The sequence below is a fragment of the Macrosteles quadrilineatus genome, unplaced genomic scaffold (genome assembly GCF_028750875.1).
Source record: "Macrosteles quadrilineatus isolate MER2022 unplaced genomic scaffold, UCM_ALF_1.0 Scaffold_7__1_contigs__length_78375512, whole genome shotgun sequence".
Classification (NCBI taxonomy): Eukaryota; Metazoa; Arthropoda; class Insecta; order Hemiptera; family Cicadellidae; genus Macrosteles; species Macrosteles quadrilineatus.
In genome coordinates, this window is record NW_026542600.1 from 44,473,784 (window position 1) to 44,490,849 (window position 17,066).

Consider the following 17,066-nt stretch of genomic DNA (forward strand, 5'->3'; position numbering starts at 1 on the left):
GCATGGCTGTTTTCATGTGGCATCTGAGCCGTGCAAGGTCTGGAGAAAATAAGAATGATAACCACGGAGTTAAGGGGATGGAATAACCTTGGGGAGAGTGGGTCCAAGAAATGATTGCAGGGTTTTATACACATATTGCCGTTTTAAACTTTTTACATAGAAAACTTGTAATCTCTTACACTCTGAAAAATTGAGTTTAAGTCCAAAATTATAATTTTGGTTATCACTTCATTTTACTGGTGAGCTGAGGCTCTGTCGCTATTAAATAATGCATTTGCATACTTTTGGACACTACTATCTCATATGAACAAGAATCTTGTTTGTAGGATTTTTAATTGATAAATAATTGTACATATTGTGTGGGTAGTTAGACAGATATTTTAGATATGCAATACATTATTATTTTTACTTAACCAACAAAACCTTTACTTAATTTTAGAGAGAGTAAAACGTTGCAGCATGAGCCCTGGAGCAGCCGCTCTGCCTCATCCTTAGTGACCTGACTACACTGTCACAGGTGCATTAAGACAACCCCTTTCCCTGTTTCTGATTGTACTCAGAAATACATGCAAGGTTTCAGGCATCTCACTTGACGATATTAATCTTTGTTTACACATGCTGCAATAGTAATGCCACAGTTTTTCAACTCCTCACAACTGCATTTCTCTCCTCTTCTTGTATCGTCTTTGATTTTACTGCAAAAGACCTATAACAGATTGAATGTTTATCACTGCAATTATAAGACGCAGTTATAGTAGTAACAATTTAACTTCGTCGTTGACGTTAAATTCTTTATTCTTGATGATGGCTTGTAACTGAAATATGTAAGGGATTTCAATGGAAGACAAATTAAAGACTTGGAAAAGTTGGATTTTATCCAAATTTAAATACTTTTTCTTAGTTAATGCACCTGACGTATGAATGTTGTCTAGGAATATTTTAATAAAGAATTTGTCTATTGTCTATTAGTTGAATCTGGTAATGTTGTAATAGTTAGGTAACTATTAAACTTTATTTTAAGTTCCATTACGACAACTAAAAATGTAACAAGCTAACCAATCACAATCACAGTACTAATTTTGTTGCAGAATTGTTAACAAGAAGATTATCACATGCCCTAACCACCAAACCCAAGTATTAACCTAGTACACTCTGAGTAGGCCTACTTTTAAGTTCTAGACAAGAATACCCTAAGAAAATGTCATGAGAATTTAGAGAATTCATTGTAAATATGTTTGTATAAATAAATGAATGAAATGAAAGTCGCCCTTTCTGTTTTCAGGTACCTACTTTAGTTGAGTTGGTAAAATGATATAACCTACTTGTGATTGTAAGTAGAATCCCTGATAATGTTCACACAGTGTTTCAACTCTTCAGATTACCCTGATCTTCGAAGCCAGTGCAGTAGTCATCTGAATCATTTGGCTTGATGCTAAGTTTGTTGTGGCAATATTCATATATTTCAGAGAAAATATATGAACTGTGTTATGAGACTTTGTGAATATTTGGGTAAAAATCAAGACAAAAGATTCAAAAATAATTTCAACAATTTATTCACAAAATACAACAATTGTATTAGAATAGTTAGATGATTTATATTGTTAAGACAGGAGAACCGTATGTTACTGTAAGGAAGGCCTATTATAATAGAGAACAATAAATTTAAACAAGATCCAAGAATCAGTAAAGGTTTTGGTAAAAATCTTTAAACATACAAAAAACATTTAAGTACATTGTACGAATGGCTTAAATCGGAAATATCGCAGTCATTTAATATAACTTGAAAATTTACGCTATATACAAATATTTGTACAATATATGTTATATAATTAATTATATACTACTATATTTTAACTATTTATATATTATTGTAATTTAATAATTTTATAAGCTCCGAGGTGGTGAGGTAAGGCAGACTTGTATAGCTAGTGTCTCGTTCTACAGCCAAGTTTTCAGCCAAAATTTGCTTTTTGGAATCTGAACAAAGCTTCTTTGATCACAAATCAAAAGTATTATATAAAATTATAATTTAACACCTTGGTAACTTACAAATTTCACTTGGTGTCACAAAAATTTAATAATAGGCTATATAAAAATTCATAAAAATGTTACATTTATGGCAGATTACATTTTACATAAATATTACAAAAATGATAATCGAATACCAGCCAAAGCTGTAAAATATTTAGAATTTCTAAAGTACAAATATATTAGGCACAGTCGGTGTTCGAAGTATAAAATTTGTTTCTACATAAATTGTAGGACATTGTTCCTGTATGTACATAACCTCAATAAAAAAACAATTACATACATTCAAAATTTAATGGACAAAATGGCAAACTAAACATTTAAATATAAAATAAATTCTTTCATGCCTCTTTATGTAACACGTTTTTTCTGTAGTTTTTAACCAACAATTTTACTCTTGAAATATCAAAACATGATTAAGTTTTAAAAACTTAAAACATCCATACAAACAATATCAAACCATAGGCCTACTACTTTTTGTAACTTTACACAATTGGAAAGTTGATACTTTTGAAATTTCATTTCAATAGAACCGATGCCAAATCAATCCATACCATCAGAACACTGGTAATAAACACTCAATAAAACCTACATTATTTACCATACTCCGTCATTTACTCTTACTGCGAAATCAAAAACTTTTCTCATACTTAAACTTAAATAAAAAAATTTGTCAAAAGCTAAAAAAGATATAAGGAGTCTTTAACACATATTCTAAATAATTTAAATTCAACATTCATATCCACTAGTTTTAAGGAACTTTTATACTTTAACCCCCATTAACAATGGAATGGACCCCGGATTTAAAAAAGTCAGATTCCAAAAGGCATCAACTAAGTCTAAATAGGCCGAGGCCGTAACAATACCCTAAGCGCAGCAAGTGGCGACTGGCGAGCAGTGAGCGCAGAGCGCCGAGCGCCAACATCAGGGCGCTGCGGGGCTAATGGTAACATTGGGCGCTCTCTCACCACCGTCCACTACCCACAAGGCACAGTCAACAAAATAACATCTGTCACAACACAGTCTTGTCAAAGTCAAACTCCAAAGGGCTGGGAACAGCTGTGTTTCATTTAATTTTGGTTCCTGAACCAATTGATTATAATAGAGGGCCTTAAATAGAGCCTTTAATAGGGGGCATTTTAAGACAATTTGTAAATGTTAAAGTTTTGAAATCTTTCATAATATTATTTGTTTAATGCATTGATTTGAAAGGCAACGCGATATATAATTTTAATACTACAATTTCAGCAATTTAAGCTAATAATAAAGCATTACATTTTCATGAAATAAATAAAACATATGATTGGAAACCTTATATGCCTTCAGCAATTTGGGAGTGTCCCTGAACATCTGCATTTTACCTGGCGTTCAGGAGCACTTCCATATTGCTGAAGGTAGGGGTCTATAATTTAATGTTTATTTATTTATAACCAAGAGCTATTGTAAGAAAGCCTCTCATGTAAGCATGAAAATGTAGTTTTTCAATGAACGAGTATTTTTTTTTTAATGTATAATACTGGTCTAAGCCAAAATTTGTTGGGAAAATGGAATGCAGACAGGAGCAAACCTATTGCACAGATGTAGCCAACAACCTGAAGTTTCGAAACAACTTGTCAGTGTTTAAAAAAATATATTTAAAATGTCAATTATTATAAACTTACAGGTGTAATTTTTTTTTAATTTGTGTTTTTACAAAACAATTGCTCACAAATCAGAATAAACTCACTCATTGAAGTTGTATAGTTTAGTTTCTTCAAAAAACATTTGTATTCCCACTTAATACTGGTTTTTTTTTTAATTACCGAACATTTAACCAAAATTGATTTGAAACTACGTAGGAACAACAATCATTACTATTAAATAGTAATGTTTTCCATCACTGCAAATGTTGTTTTGACCCTTCATGAATTACAATTATGGCACAGCCACTAAAGCTAATTTGATTGAATTTAGACTTGTTATCAGAGATGATAGTATTCCCCAACACTTAAACTGTTAAAACTAAATAAAACTTTTCATGGATAAAATAATTAAAGCTTATTACCAACACAGATAAGGTTGTCACGTTGTTTACTTAAAACTGTAAACAAGTACAACCCTCCTACAATAGGAATAGTGGGCTGACTGACACCTTCCATTCTATCTGTTAAAGCAGTTTATGGTCAAGTATGTTTCAATCACTGTTAAAATACCAAACAATGTAGAACTCACTAAACTGTCCCTTTTCTAATTGGGAGCATGTAAATAACAACAATTTTATATAAATGCGTCAAATTCAATCTAACTAGGAATGTAAGAATTTTGAATTTGGTAGTCTACAATAATTAATGTCATAAAAATATGACGTTGTTGTAGAATAAATATTGTTATTTTTGACAATTTAAGCATATTCTTTTCACAATAGAATGGACATGAGTCAAACCCACTATTCTGACAAGTGCCTTCGCATTAGAATTAGAATGTTGAGGAATTGACTGTCCGCAGAGTTCTATCATCTGCAAGGCGCCAGTAGAACCTCTAGCCACGTTGGACAAGCGGTCACTTCCTGCCTCGAGTATTTCGGGCCCCAGCCTTTGGCGAAGCTGATGCGAACAGAGTCCTGGTCTATGGGTCCCGTGGGGGGGTGGGGGGTCCACGTACGGGGGGGTGCTCCAGGTACGAAGATGTTCAGACAGTGACCAGGGGGCACGCGGTAGACTAGATGTGTTCGGGAGTCTGGGTCGTCCAATGAGGGCGAGTTAACGAAGATCGGAGCTTCGCTGCGATTGTACGCCCAAACTCCATCAGGCTCTCGACTCAAAGTCAAGCCTGAACAACAAAAACACAACCAATCAGTAAATATACTTGTCATGTATTTCAATTATAATCCAAATATAAAATATCAAAATAAATTGTTTAAGCCCAATCCATAACTCGTTTAATTATTTTAGGATTATTTAGGATGCATCTACTAAGGTATAAATATTTAATAGAAATATTAACAGACAGAGTAAGAGCCACTTTACTTTCCTTGGTTTCAAGTGGCACAGATAAATAATTTAGTGCATTTTTCACCTTGATACCAAACATTCTTTAACTTGTTCAATCTGTCAAGCATGTAAATCGAGTGTTTATCTCAAGTATGAAGACAATTCACGTGTAAATATTGAACCACCAGCATGTCCTTCATGAGGTGTTCAGCTGAAGTCACTGAAGAATGAATGGCTATTGATTGCTGAGTCTCATCAACAATGAACCTTGCTTTCAAGAGCATCAAGTTACCAGGTACATGTTCTCCTAATCATGCAAAGTACCTCTGACACAACATCAATACACAGGTTATGAGTTTGTGAGACATCAATTTCTAATTGTCATACAATTACAACTGTCATATCATTCTCCAATACATTTTATATTAAGTAGTCAACTAAAAAATATCAGTATAAACAGTTTAAAAAAACTCTAGGTTTTATAATGGGTTTACTACATATTTGATCACTTCATTTGTTAAAGACACAGAGCAGTTAAATGACAATGGCAATCTAATATGATGGTTCGGCAGTTGGGGTAAATTGCACCTTTATGAGTATGGAGATCACTACTTAACAAAGATTTCTTATTATTACCTCTGCCAATTTTTTCTCGAGCACGGCGCACCGCGTCGGGGGGTGGGGAGAAGTTGTGCCCTGCCAGAGACTCTAGACACAGACCTGTGCCCTGAGGGATGTTCCAGAAGACGTTGATGGCCGCTGTGATGACTGCATACTGGCGTCCCACTCTCTTAGACAGCTCCCAGTACGCGAGTCTACACCACTCTACCCCCACTGGTTCATCTGCAAAATAGAGCAAACTGTGATGACTCTCCACATGATTGGACAACAATACTGGTACATCTGTGTGTACAAACTTCCACCTAGCTCAGGCAACTCCCAGTATGTGAATTGACAATACTACTGTTACATCTGTGTGTACAAACTTCCACCTAGCTCAGGCAACTCCCAGTATGTGAATTGACAATACTACTGTTACATCTGTGTGTACAAACTTCCACCTAGCTCAGGCAACTCCCAGTACGTGAATTGACAATACTACTGGTACATCCGTGTGTACAAACTTCCACCTAGCTCAGGCAACTCCCAGTATGTGAATTGACAATACTACTGTTACATCTGTGTGTACAAACTTCCACCTAGCTCAGGCAACTCCCAGTATGTGAATTGACAATACTACTGTTACATCTGTGTGTACAAACTTCCACCTAGCTCAGGCAACTCCCAGTATGTGAATTGACAATACTACTGTTACATCTGTGTGTACAAACTTCCACCTAGCTCAGGCAACTCCCAGTACGTGAATTGACAATACTACTGTTACATCTGTGTGTACAAACTTCCACCTAGCTCAGGCAACTCCCAGTATGTGAATTGACAATACTACTGTTACATCTGTGTGTACAAACTTCCACCTAGCTCAGGCAACTCCCAGTACGTGAATTGACAATACTACTGTTACATCTGTGTGTACAAACTTCCACCTAGCTCAGGCAACTCCCAGTATGTGAATTGACAATACTACTGTTACATCTGTGTGTACAAACTTCCACCTAGCTCAGGCAACTCCCAGTATGTGAATTGACAATACTACTGTTACATCTGTGTGTACAAACTTCCACCTAGCTCAGGCAACTCCCAGTACGTGAATTGACAATACTACTGTTACATCTGTGTGTACAAACTTCCACCTAGCTCAGGCAACTCCCAGTACGTGAATTGACAATACTACTGTTACATCTGTGTGTACAAACTTCCACCTAGCTCAGGCAACTCCCAGTATGTGAATTGACAATACTACTGTTACATCTGTGTGTACAAACTTCCACCTAGCTCAGGCAACTCCCAGTACGTGAATTGACAATACTACTGTTACATCTGTGTGTACAAACTTCCACCTAGCTCAGGCAACTCCCAGTACGTGAATTGACAATACTACTGTTACATCTGTGTGTACAAACTTCCACCTAGCTCAGGCAACTCCCAGTACGTGAATTGACAATACTACTGGTACATCCGTGTGTACAAACTTCCACCTAGCTCAGGCAACTCCCAGTATGTGAATTGACAATACTACTGTTACATCTGTGTGTACAAACTTCCACCTAGCTCAGGCAACTCCCAGTACGTGAATTGACAATACTACTGGTACATCCGTGTGTACAAACTTCCACCTAACTCAGGCAACTCCCAGTATGTGAATTGACAATACTACTGTTACATCTGTGTGTACAAACTTCCACCTAGCTCAGGCAACTCCCAGTACGTGAATTGACAATACTACTGGTACATCCGTGTGTACAAACTTCCACCTAGCTCAGGCAACTCCCAGTATTTGAGATCACATTACTCTATATAACCTGCTTAGATACAAACAACGAGAAAAGCTTAAATCCAATTGAAAAATGTTAGATATTTATCCTCTGTTAAAATTTTGGGACACTTAACTCAATCCCATTTAATTATTTATTTATATTTTTTTAAATTTATTAAAGAACCACGTGATGCTCTCATCTTAAATTTACAGCAACAATAAAATAACAAAAGACGTTCATCACAGAGAGGTGTGAAGGAGACTTAGGCTAATCAACATTAGATTGGCCACTAAGAGCAAGTGTTTAGAGACATATCTCTAATTTTTGAGATAGACATGTTTCTGTATATTATTGTGACATAATAATTATTATACATATCTAACATATTGAGGCCAGGGTAAAAATGTGTACATAAATATATCTACATCTCCATTAAAAGAATGATTGACAACACTACCAGAATATTACAATGATTGAATATTAATTAATGATTCATTCCTCTATAATGGATATGCATTCATATCACGATTGTAAGCCCATAGCCCACATATCAAGATCACAAAGCTATTGATACAAACAGTAAATGGTGGACTCAGTCAGTAGATGCGCTCATGACTGGGGTTATCATAAGGGCAAGGATTCTTGACTAATTGAAACTTATCAGTTTTTTATGTCCTGTTATTGTAATTATATTTGTACTTTTACACACTTCAGTAAACAAATGAATTTAATCGGGAAAGAAGTGTTTCCCATCACTTTATTTTGTGTGTACATGCAAACATAGGATAATTGTGTTTTTGCAATATAAAATTTCAGTTTGGTTGCCCATACTACAATAAAGATCTAACCTAAGAACCTCTTAACCTAAGAAATATGTAACCTCAGAAAGATATATATGCGATTGAGATGTAGGCCTATGGTTTTTACAACATTAGGATACTTTATTACTCAAGACAATTTAACCTCTTCCCCTTCATGTGAGAATGGTTCTGAAAAAGTGTTGGTTTTCAGTAATTAGTAGTTGCTATTAAGTAGTATGGCTAGGTCTAGAAGCCTATAAAGTCATTTTCGATTGTCGATTTTATTGTGAATGGTTATTTAACTATGTGATGTACTACAGTCAACAAGCGAGGCGAGACAGGAGATAGAGAATGGGATAGGATAGAGGTAGATGTATCAAATAAGACAGTGAGAATGTGTTTATATCGTTGGAGAATGAGAAAGATGTGTGTTGTGTGTATGAGGGAGAAAGAGAGAGGGAGAGAGAGAGAGAGAGAGGAGGAGAGATGGGGTGTAGGCAGTGTGAGATCATGCCTAATATTAGGCCCCTCCACATTGGAACACTAGCACGAGAGTTCAGCTGACTTTTCATTAATTTTTATTACAATTTTGCTTATAAAGCCATACAATTATTTCAAAGTAATCGTTAAATAATGCTAGAGGATATATAAATGATCTAGAATATGCTGAGAGCCAAGACATTTAACTAGTTCATTACAACAGAGGTGTCAGTAAGCCGGTAGGACGTGTGCTCCAGAGACAAGGAGTATGTCACCAGATACAAGTATTGTAACATAGAGCTAACAGAGATATCACCATTGGATGAGACATTGAATGTATCACTAACGGATATTTACAACTTGAGGGATGATCGTATCACTAAAAGATATTACGATGTGATAGATGATAATTATGTCACCATAAGGGATGCTATGGGGACGAGGGACGATGAATATGTCACCAAAGGTTACTTAAAAGGTAAAGGATTAAGAATACTAGAAAATACTTGCAAAGAAAATGTCGACGAATAAATCACTTGAGAATACTTATAACGCAATGACGAATATATCAATAGAGGATACAATTTTGAAGCTGTTATTATAAATAATTCACTAGAGTAGAGGATACTTATAACGCAACGAGTATGTCCCTAGAACAGACAATTATGACGCTGATATTATAAATATGTCTCTAAGGGATACTTAAAACGCAAGGGAGGAACAGTCAAGTAATGGTATGGTGTATGGTGGTTACGACGAGTATAGTGATGGTATGGTGTCTGGTGGTTACGACAAGTATAGTGATGGTATGGAGTATGGTGGTTACGACAAGTATAGTGATGGTATGGTGTATGGTGGCCACGACAAGTATAGTGATGGTATGGTGTATGGTGGCCACGACAAGTATAGTGATGGTATGATGTATGGTGGCCACGACAAGTATAGTGATGGTATGGTGTATGGTGGCTACGACGAGTATAGTGATGGTATGGTGTATGGTGGCCACGACAAGTATAATGATGGTATGGTGTATGGTGGTTACGACAAGTATAGTGATGGTATGGTGTCTGGTGGTTACGACAAGTATAGTGATGGTATAGAGTATGGTGGTTACGACAAGTATAGTGATGGTATAGAGTATGGTGGCTGCGACAAGTATAGTGATGGTATGGTGTATGGTGGTTACGACAAGTATAGTGATGGTATGGAGTATGGTGGTTACGACAAGTATAGTGATGGTATGGTGTCTGGTGGTTACGACAAGTATAGTGATGGTATGGAGTATGGTGGTTACGACAAGTATAGTGATGGTATGGTGTATGGTGGCCACGACAAGTATAGTGATGGTATGGTGTATGGTGGCCACGACAAGTATAGTGATGGTATGATGTATGGTGGCCACGACAAGTATAGTGATGGTATGGAGTATGGTGGCTACGACAAGTATAGTGATGGTATGGTGTATGGTGGCCACGACAAGTATAGTGATGGTATGGTGTATGGTGGCCACGACAAGTACTGTATGGTGATGGTATGGTGTATGGTGGCTACGACGAGTATAGATATGGTATGGTGTATGGTGGCCACGACAAGTATAGTGATGGTATGGTGTATGGTGGCCACGACAAGTACTGTATAGTGATGGTATGGTGTATGGTGGCTACGACAAGTATAGTGATGGTATAGTGTATGGTGGCTACGTCAAGTATAGTGATGGTATGGTGTATGGTGGCCACGACAAGTATAGTGTTGGTATGGTGTATGGTGGCCACGACAAGTATAGTGATGGTATGGTGTATAGTGGCCACGACAAGTAATGTATAGTGATGGTATGGTGTATGGTGACTACGACAAGTATAGTGACGGTATGGTGTATAGTGGCTACGACAAGTATAGTGATGGTATGGTGTATAATGGCTACGACAAGTACTGTATAGTGATGGTATGGTGTATGGTGGCTACAAGTATAGTGATGGTATGGTGTATGGTGGCCACGATAAGTATAGTGATGGTATGGTGCATGGTGGCCACGACAAGTATAGTGATGGTTTGGTGCATGGTGGCCACGACAAATATAGTGATGGCATGGTGTATGGTGGCTACGATAAGTATAGTGATGGTATGGTGCATGGTGGCCACGACAAGTATAGTGATGGTATGGTGCATGGTGGCCACGACAAATATAGTGATGGTTTGGTGCATGGTGGCCACGACAAGTATAGTGATGGTTTGGTGCAAGGTGGCCACGACAAATATAGTGATGGCATGGTGTATGGTGGCTACGATAAGTATAGTGATGGTATGGTGCATGGTGGCCACGACAAGTATAGTGATGGTATGGTGCATGGTGGCCATGACAAGTATAGTGATGGTATGGTGCATGGTGGCTACGACAAGTATAGTGATGGTATGGTGCATGGTGGCTACGATAAGTATAGTGATGGCATGGTGTATGGTGGCTACGATAAGTATAGTGATGGTATGGTGCATGGTGGCCACGACAAGTATAGTGATGGTATGGTGCATGGTGGCTACGATAAGTATAGTGATGGTATGGTGCATGGTGGCCACGATAAGTATAGTGATGGTATGGTGCATGGTGGCCACGACAAGTATAGTGATGGTATGATGTATGGTGGCCACGACAAGTATAGTGATGGTATGGTGCATGGTGGCCACGACAAGTATAGTGATGGTATGGTGCATGGTGGCCACGACAAGTATAGTGATGGTATGGTGTATAGTGGCCACGACAAGTAGGCTATAGTGATGGATGGTATGGTGTATGGTGGCTACGACAAGTATAGTGATGGTATGGTGCATGGTGGCCATGGCGCCGGCCTCGCCGCGTCGCGTCGTGACGACAACTCGCCAGTATGCAGCAGCTGTTTATTTGCATTCAGAGTAAACAATGCAGTGGCATAACGCCGACTCTGTACCATCTCCACCATCATCCGTCTCGTCAAAACTCGCCATCGCTATACAATCATCCTTGTTTTGTCTACGAATAGATATCTGCTATCATCTGTTTTCATCACATCTAAATCTGAATCTGCTTTTCGACAATACGTTCATAATTCATGTTTTAAATTATGTATATTTCGAAGCGAAGAGATCACTATTTGTTGTTAACCATACAATAGTTGTATCCAATTTTTCCCCATTATTTTGATTATTTTATTATTCAAGCTACGCCATACCGCTTCTTGGGACCATCGGTAACTTTGTCCCGACAGAAAACTATTTATTTTGATTTAAATGTTAGCTTCCAAGTCTAACCAAGTCAATATTATAACTAGAATAGCATTACGCACTGTATATAATCACTCAGATTTGCATATACGGTCCAATGACTAGAACTTACCGTGTCAAATAATACGAACATTTCCTTACGAATTGATATAAGGTACAACCAAATAATTTATTGTATCTCCTAATACTTACTCTTAATACTCATATCTCTTACCACTGTCCAAGGTATATTGAAACGTTTCAATATACCTTGGACAGTGGTAAGAGATATGAGTATTAAGAGTAAGTATTAGGAGATACAATAAATTATTTGGTTGTACCTTATATCAATTCGTAAGGAAATGTTCGTATTATTTGACACGGTAAGTTCTAGTCATTGGACCGTATATGCAAATCTGAGTGATTATATACAGTGCGTAATGCTATTCTAGTTATAATATTGACTAGGTTAGACTTGGAAGCTAACATTTAAATCAAAATAAATAGTTTTCTGTCGGGACAAAGTTACCGATGGTGACTCGAGGATCTTTTCTTTTCGAATTCCTCAGAATGATTCAACCACTCAACGAACCGGCACTCAAAGGAGGCTGGTTAATCATATCAGTGGAATGTATTTTGAGCAGTAAGGGTCGCACAGTGAGTAGAGAGTATTCGGGTCCGCCGGGGCTTTTAGTCCCAATTAAATGGAGGAGTTGGGTCAAATATTTGTGGAGATGTTGGCCTTGAGGGTTCGGTCACCGCTAGCGCCACAACCGCTTGTGTTCTGTCCTTCGGCCTCTACCTAGCTACAGTATATAGTCAAACATTCCGCCGAGAACAAACTGTCTACGTTCATTGGACACAGTAGAAACCCAAACGATACTTATGACGCCAGGATGGGAGTTCTAGGTTTAGCAAGGCATTTTCGACCCACTGTTCCAATGAGCGATCCCATCTCGATTTATCATGTAGTCGTTAATTTAATCCTTCGATCGCTTCCGACTTAAATAAGACGTTTCAAATGTAACCCGAGTCATTATTTATACACCCATCCACGCGAGCGTATTTCCATACGTTTGCATTATTGACACGGCCTTACTCTATTGGAGGCAACGTCAATAAATACGTCCGGACGTGGAATGGAATATGCAAGTAGCCAAGTAACAACTACAGTAGTCTACAATGGTGCGAAGCTGCTACGAGGCGCAACAGATAGCCTATGTTGGCTGAATTTAGTTTAATTTCGTCGTATTCAGTTTCCAAGGAGCTTTAACCGTCGAATATAGTAGTAGATGAGACGAAGAGGTGTAAAATACAGAACTAGCTTAGGCCCCCCATACACGTAACGATCGGCCGGCCGGCCCGGCCTGAACAGTCCTCGCCGGCCGGCCGATCGTTACGTGTATGGGGTCGTCGTCCGGCCGCCGGACGACCAAATTGGCCGGACGACGACTGATGGGATTCCCATCAGTCGTCGTCCGGCCAACCCCGCCTTCAGGCCGATCGTTACGTGTATGGGGTCGCCGGCAGGCCGCCGGAAGGCCGATAGTACAGTAGTAGCATTATTTTTTTTATTTACGTTCATTTTTAAGGTCAGGCACGGTCATTGACATAACCTAACTTTATTTTCTGTTCAGTCTTTGTACTAATATGGCTACGTGGACTAATCAGCATGTGCTAGCCTTTATAGAAGAATACAGAAAGCATGAATGTCGGCGGAGGGTCAAAACAAAGGCATACCACAAAAGGGACTTAAAAGATCTAGCTTATAGCAAGTTAACAAAAACGTTTTTGCCGTACAAAAACTGACTGCACACTTGCAACTAGGCGGAGAAATTTCAGTCCGGCCGGCAGGCGAATCGTTGCGTGTATGGGGACCCTCCTTTCACAAACCAAACTGTTCAGTTTGGCCTTCCGGCCTCGCCGGCCGGCCGATCGTTACGTGTATGGGGGGCCTTAAGATTACCAGCGTCTTGAATGAGTGACTTTGATTTACCTCTGTCCGATCAGGGTCATCACTAGCCGAGAAAATCACCCCCTCACTCATGTTCCCTATATTGAGTCATCTACTTGTACTATGTACACATTGCGTTGTTGCAAAACATCAAAGAAATGTTTACTCTATTGTGAGCAGTTTAAATATTGTTTCTTCTCTGTCCATGCCTGTAAACCTAATGCGTACTTGGTATGTAACAGAGGTATTCCAAGATTCCCAAAGGAGAATTATAGGGCAATCTCAACGATTCCTACAATACGATCGGTTTGAAAACACATTTTCTGATAGAAATTGAGTTTAATCCCACGAGAGGTACAAACAACTTACTAATCCACGCCATAATACTTCAACTGGTTTATACTATGGACCTTTTTTACTTGTTGATGAAAGTTCAAATTACGTTTACGTTTAAACTGACTTTGACTAACCGATGTCCATGTGACAACTATGAAGATTATTAATTTTAAAATAAAAGTAATACGATGACTGATCATCCGTGAAAATATCATAGATAATCTCAGAGATACTTCAACGATCGTGTGAGAGCCGACGTAACTTCTGAGTGGACGCAGGTTTATCTCAACATCGGGTCTACGCGCGGCGACCCATCACTTCGCCGAACACGATACGTCCGATACGCCTTTTATGGCATCCATCGGTCATTTCACATGCTAAAAACCAAATCGAGTTATTTTTAATCGTGACGTGCCTAATTTTTATCCACTCAAAATAAAAACCATTTCCAGACTGAAATGTTTAATTCAACAGATCAATTCGGTAGTGCAACTGTCGATACGACAGCGATGGTGAAAAATATTACGAAACACGTCAATTTTTAATAGTTGCACTGTTACGTCTGTTAAACTACAATGCCATGTAAAAACAACAATTTTCCAAACGGTTAAGCGGTCACGGTCTATGAACTTATGATTCCCATAAAATTGATACCTTCGTTAATGGGCGAGACGATATCATATTACTGAGCATAGCTATAATGCCAAAAATCAATAATAACGCGAATAATGCCAAGTCGGTAGCGAGATTAGACACGTATTGTGATATACGAACAGTAAAGTGGATAATGTGACAAGTGTAAAACTAGGTAGATTATTTAACTGGTGGTGGCCGCCTCTAGCCTGACGCCACAGCAGCATGGCGCCTCGTGACTGACTGTCTCAGTAAATAAACCTTACAGTGCAACGATCAGTACATCTTCGCCGCCGATAGTAAAGACTTGCCAAGAGGAGTGACCATCGAGCCGTCCACATACATCCGTATAGCAAAGCCGTGTGGCGCCATCTAGACGTGGAAGGTGCAATGCCGTGTGGCGCCATCTAGCTGTGGAAGGTACGATGCCGTGTGGCGCCATCTAGCCGTGGAAGGTACAGCAATGCCGTGTGACACCATCTAGACGTGGAAGGTGCAATGCCGTGTGGCGCCATCTAGCCGTGGAAGGTGCAATGCCGTGTGGCGCCATCTAGCTGTGGAAGGTACGATGCCGTGTGGCGCCATCTAGCCGTGGAAGGTACAGCAATGCCGTGTGACACCATCTAGACGTGGAAGGTGCAATGCCGTGTGGTGCCATCTAGCGGTGGAAGGTACAGCAATGCCGTGTGGCGCCATCTAGCCGTGGAAGGGACAGCAATGCCGTGTGGCACCATCTAGACGTGGAAGGTACAGCAATGCCGTGTGGCACCATCTAGCTGTGGAAGGTGCAATGCCGTGTGGCGCCATCTAGCCGTGGAAGGTACAGCAATGCCGTGTGGCACCATCTAGCTGTGGAAGGTGCAATGCCGTGTGGCGCCATCTAGCCGTGGAAGGTACAGCAATGCCGTGTGGCGCCATCTAGCTGTGGAAGGTACAGCAATGCCGTGTGGCACCATCTAGCTGTGGAAGGTGCAAAGCCGTGTGGCGCCATCTAGCCGTGGAAGGTACAGCAATGCCGTGTGGCACCATCTAGCTGTGGAAGGTGCAATGCCGTGTGGCGCCATCTAGCCGTGGAAGGTACAGCAATGCCGTGTGGCACCATCTAGCTGTGGAAGGTGCAATGCCGTGTGGCGCCATCTAGCCGTGGAAGGTACAGCAATGCCGTGTGGCGCCATCTAGCTGTGGAAGGTACAGCAATGCCGTGTGGCACCATCTAGCTGTGGAAGGTGCAAAGCCGTGTGGCGCCATCTAGCCGTGGAAGGTACAGCAATGCCGTGTGGCACCATCTAGCTGTGGAAGGTGCAATGCCGTGTGGCGCCATCTAGCCGTGGAAGGTACAGCAATGCCGTGTGGCACCATCTAGCTGTGGAAGGTGCAATGCCGTGTGGCGCCATCTAGCCGTGGAAGGTACAGCAATGCCGTGTGGCGCCTAGCCTGACCTTGTTGTCTCGCCCTGGCGCCGCCGAGCGCCGTCACTGAGGCAAGTCGTAGATAAAAATACGTCTCTTGCTTTTCTCCCCTACCCTTTGTAAAATCCTACCCCACTTTTAGGACAAAAACAGAATATGCACGAAACAAATTTCAATACTCTATTGGTCGTAAAATTTACTTTAATTTTTCATTTGAGGAATGAGTTTCAATTTCTCCTTCCCTATTGAAATTAGGATTAATTTTGTTGCATGTAGGTTTTCAGTAGGCTACATGTAGTTTTAGAAACTTCAGGAAGTAAATGTACAAGAACCATAGCAGCACAAGAAATCACAGCAGAACAACTACCTATCCAAAATAAGTCTGAATTAATTAGAGTATGTTGGGTTGGTTGGACCGGTAAACAAATTAACCAAGCCACTTGATTGTTAAATGATTATTATTACGTCCCATGATAGCACCGTGGAGCGATATCCAAGATCGAGACTAGAGTGATAGCGGACAGCCGCTGGCGCCGGTTTTCAAGAATTCGACGATTGATCTTAATGCCGGTATATTGCATTACCTAAGTCATGGTACAAACGTACAGTATTAAAATTATAAAGTTTTCCTTATTCTTATAACACTATTTACAGTAAGGTATTTACAAGCTATGGCTAGACAAAAATAATTTACAAAGCTCAGCTGTCGCTATCTATACGCCAGGGTTTACAGCAGTCCAGTTTCTGTGGTCCAAGAACTCTTGGATGCTGTAACAGGAGATTATTAACTAACTGTCTTTTTATGCATCTTTTAAATTAAATTTTGAGTGGTCTGATTCCAATTTAAGATA

At 39.6% G+C, this 17,066-nt stretch overlaps 1 protein-coding gene across 1 annotated transcript in view; it reads right to left on the bottom strand.

The window, feature by feature from the left end:
- Positions 1 to 1,584: 1,584 nt before the first annotated feature.
- Positions 1,585 to 17,066, bottom strand: part of LOC128998941 (mothers against decapentaplegic homolog 6) — a 35,429-nt gene continuing 19,947 nt past the window's right edge. The window contains exons 3-4 of the mRNA XM_054425297.1: positions 5,634 to 5,840; positions 1,585 to 4,836 (exon numbers count right to left, since the gene is read on the bottom strand). Coding sequence (XP_054281272.1) covers positions 4,520 to 4,836; positions 5,634 to 5,840 — 524 coding nt within the window. The 3' untranslated portion in view covers positions 1,585 to 4,519. The remainder of the gene's footprint in view (positions 4,837 to 5,633; positions 5,841 to 17,066) is intronic.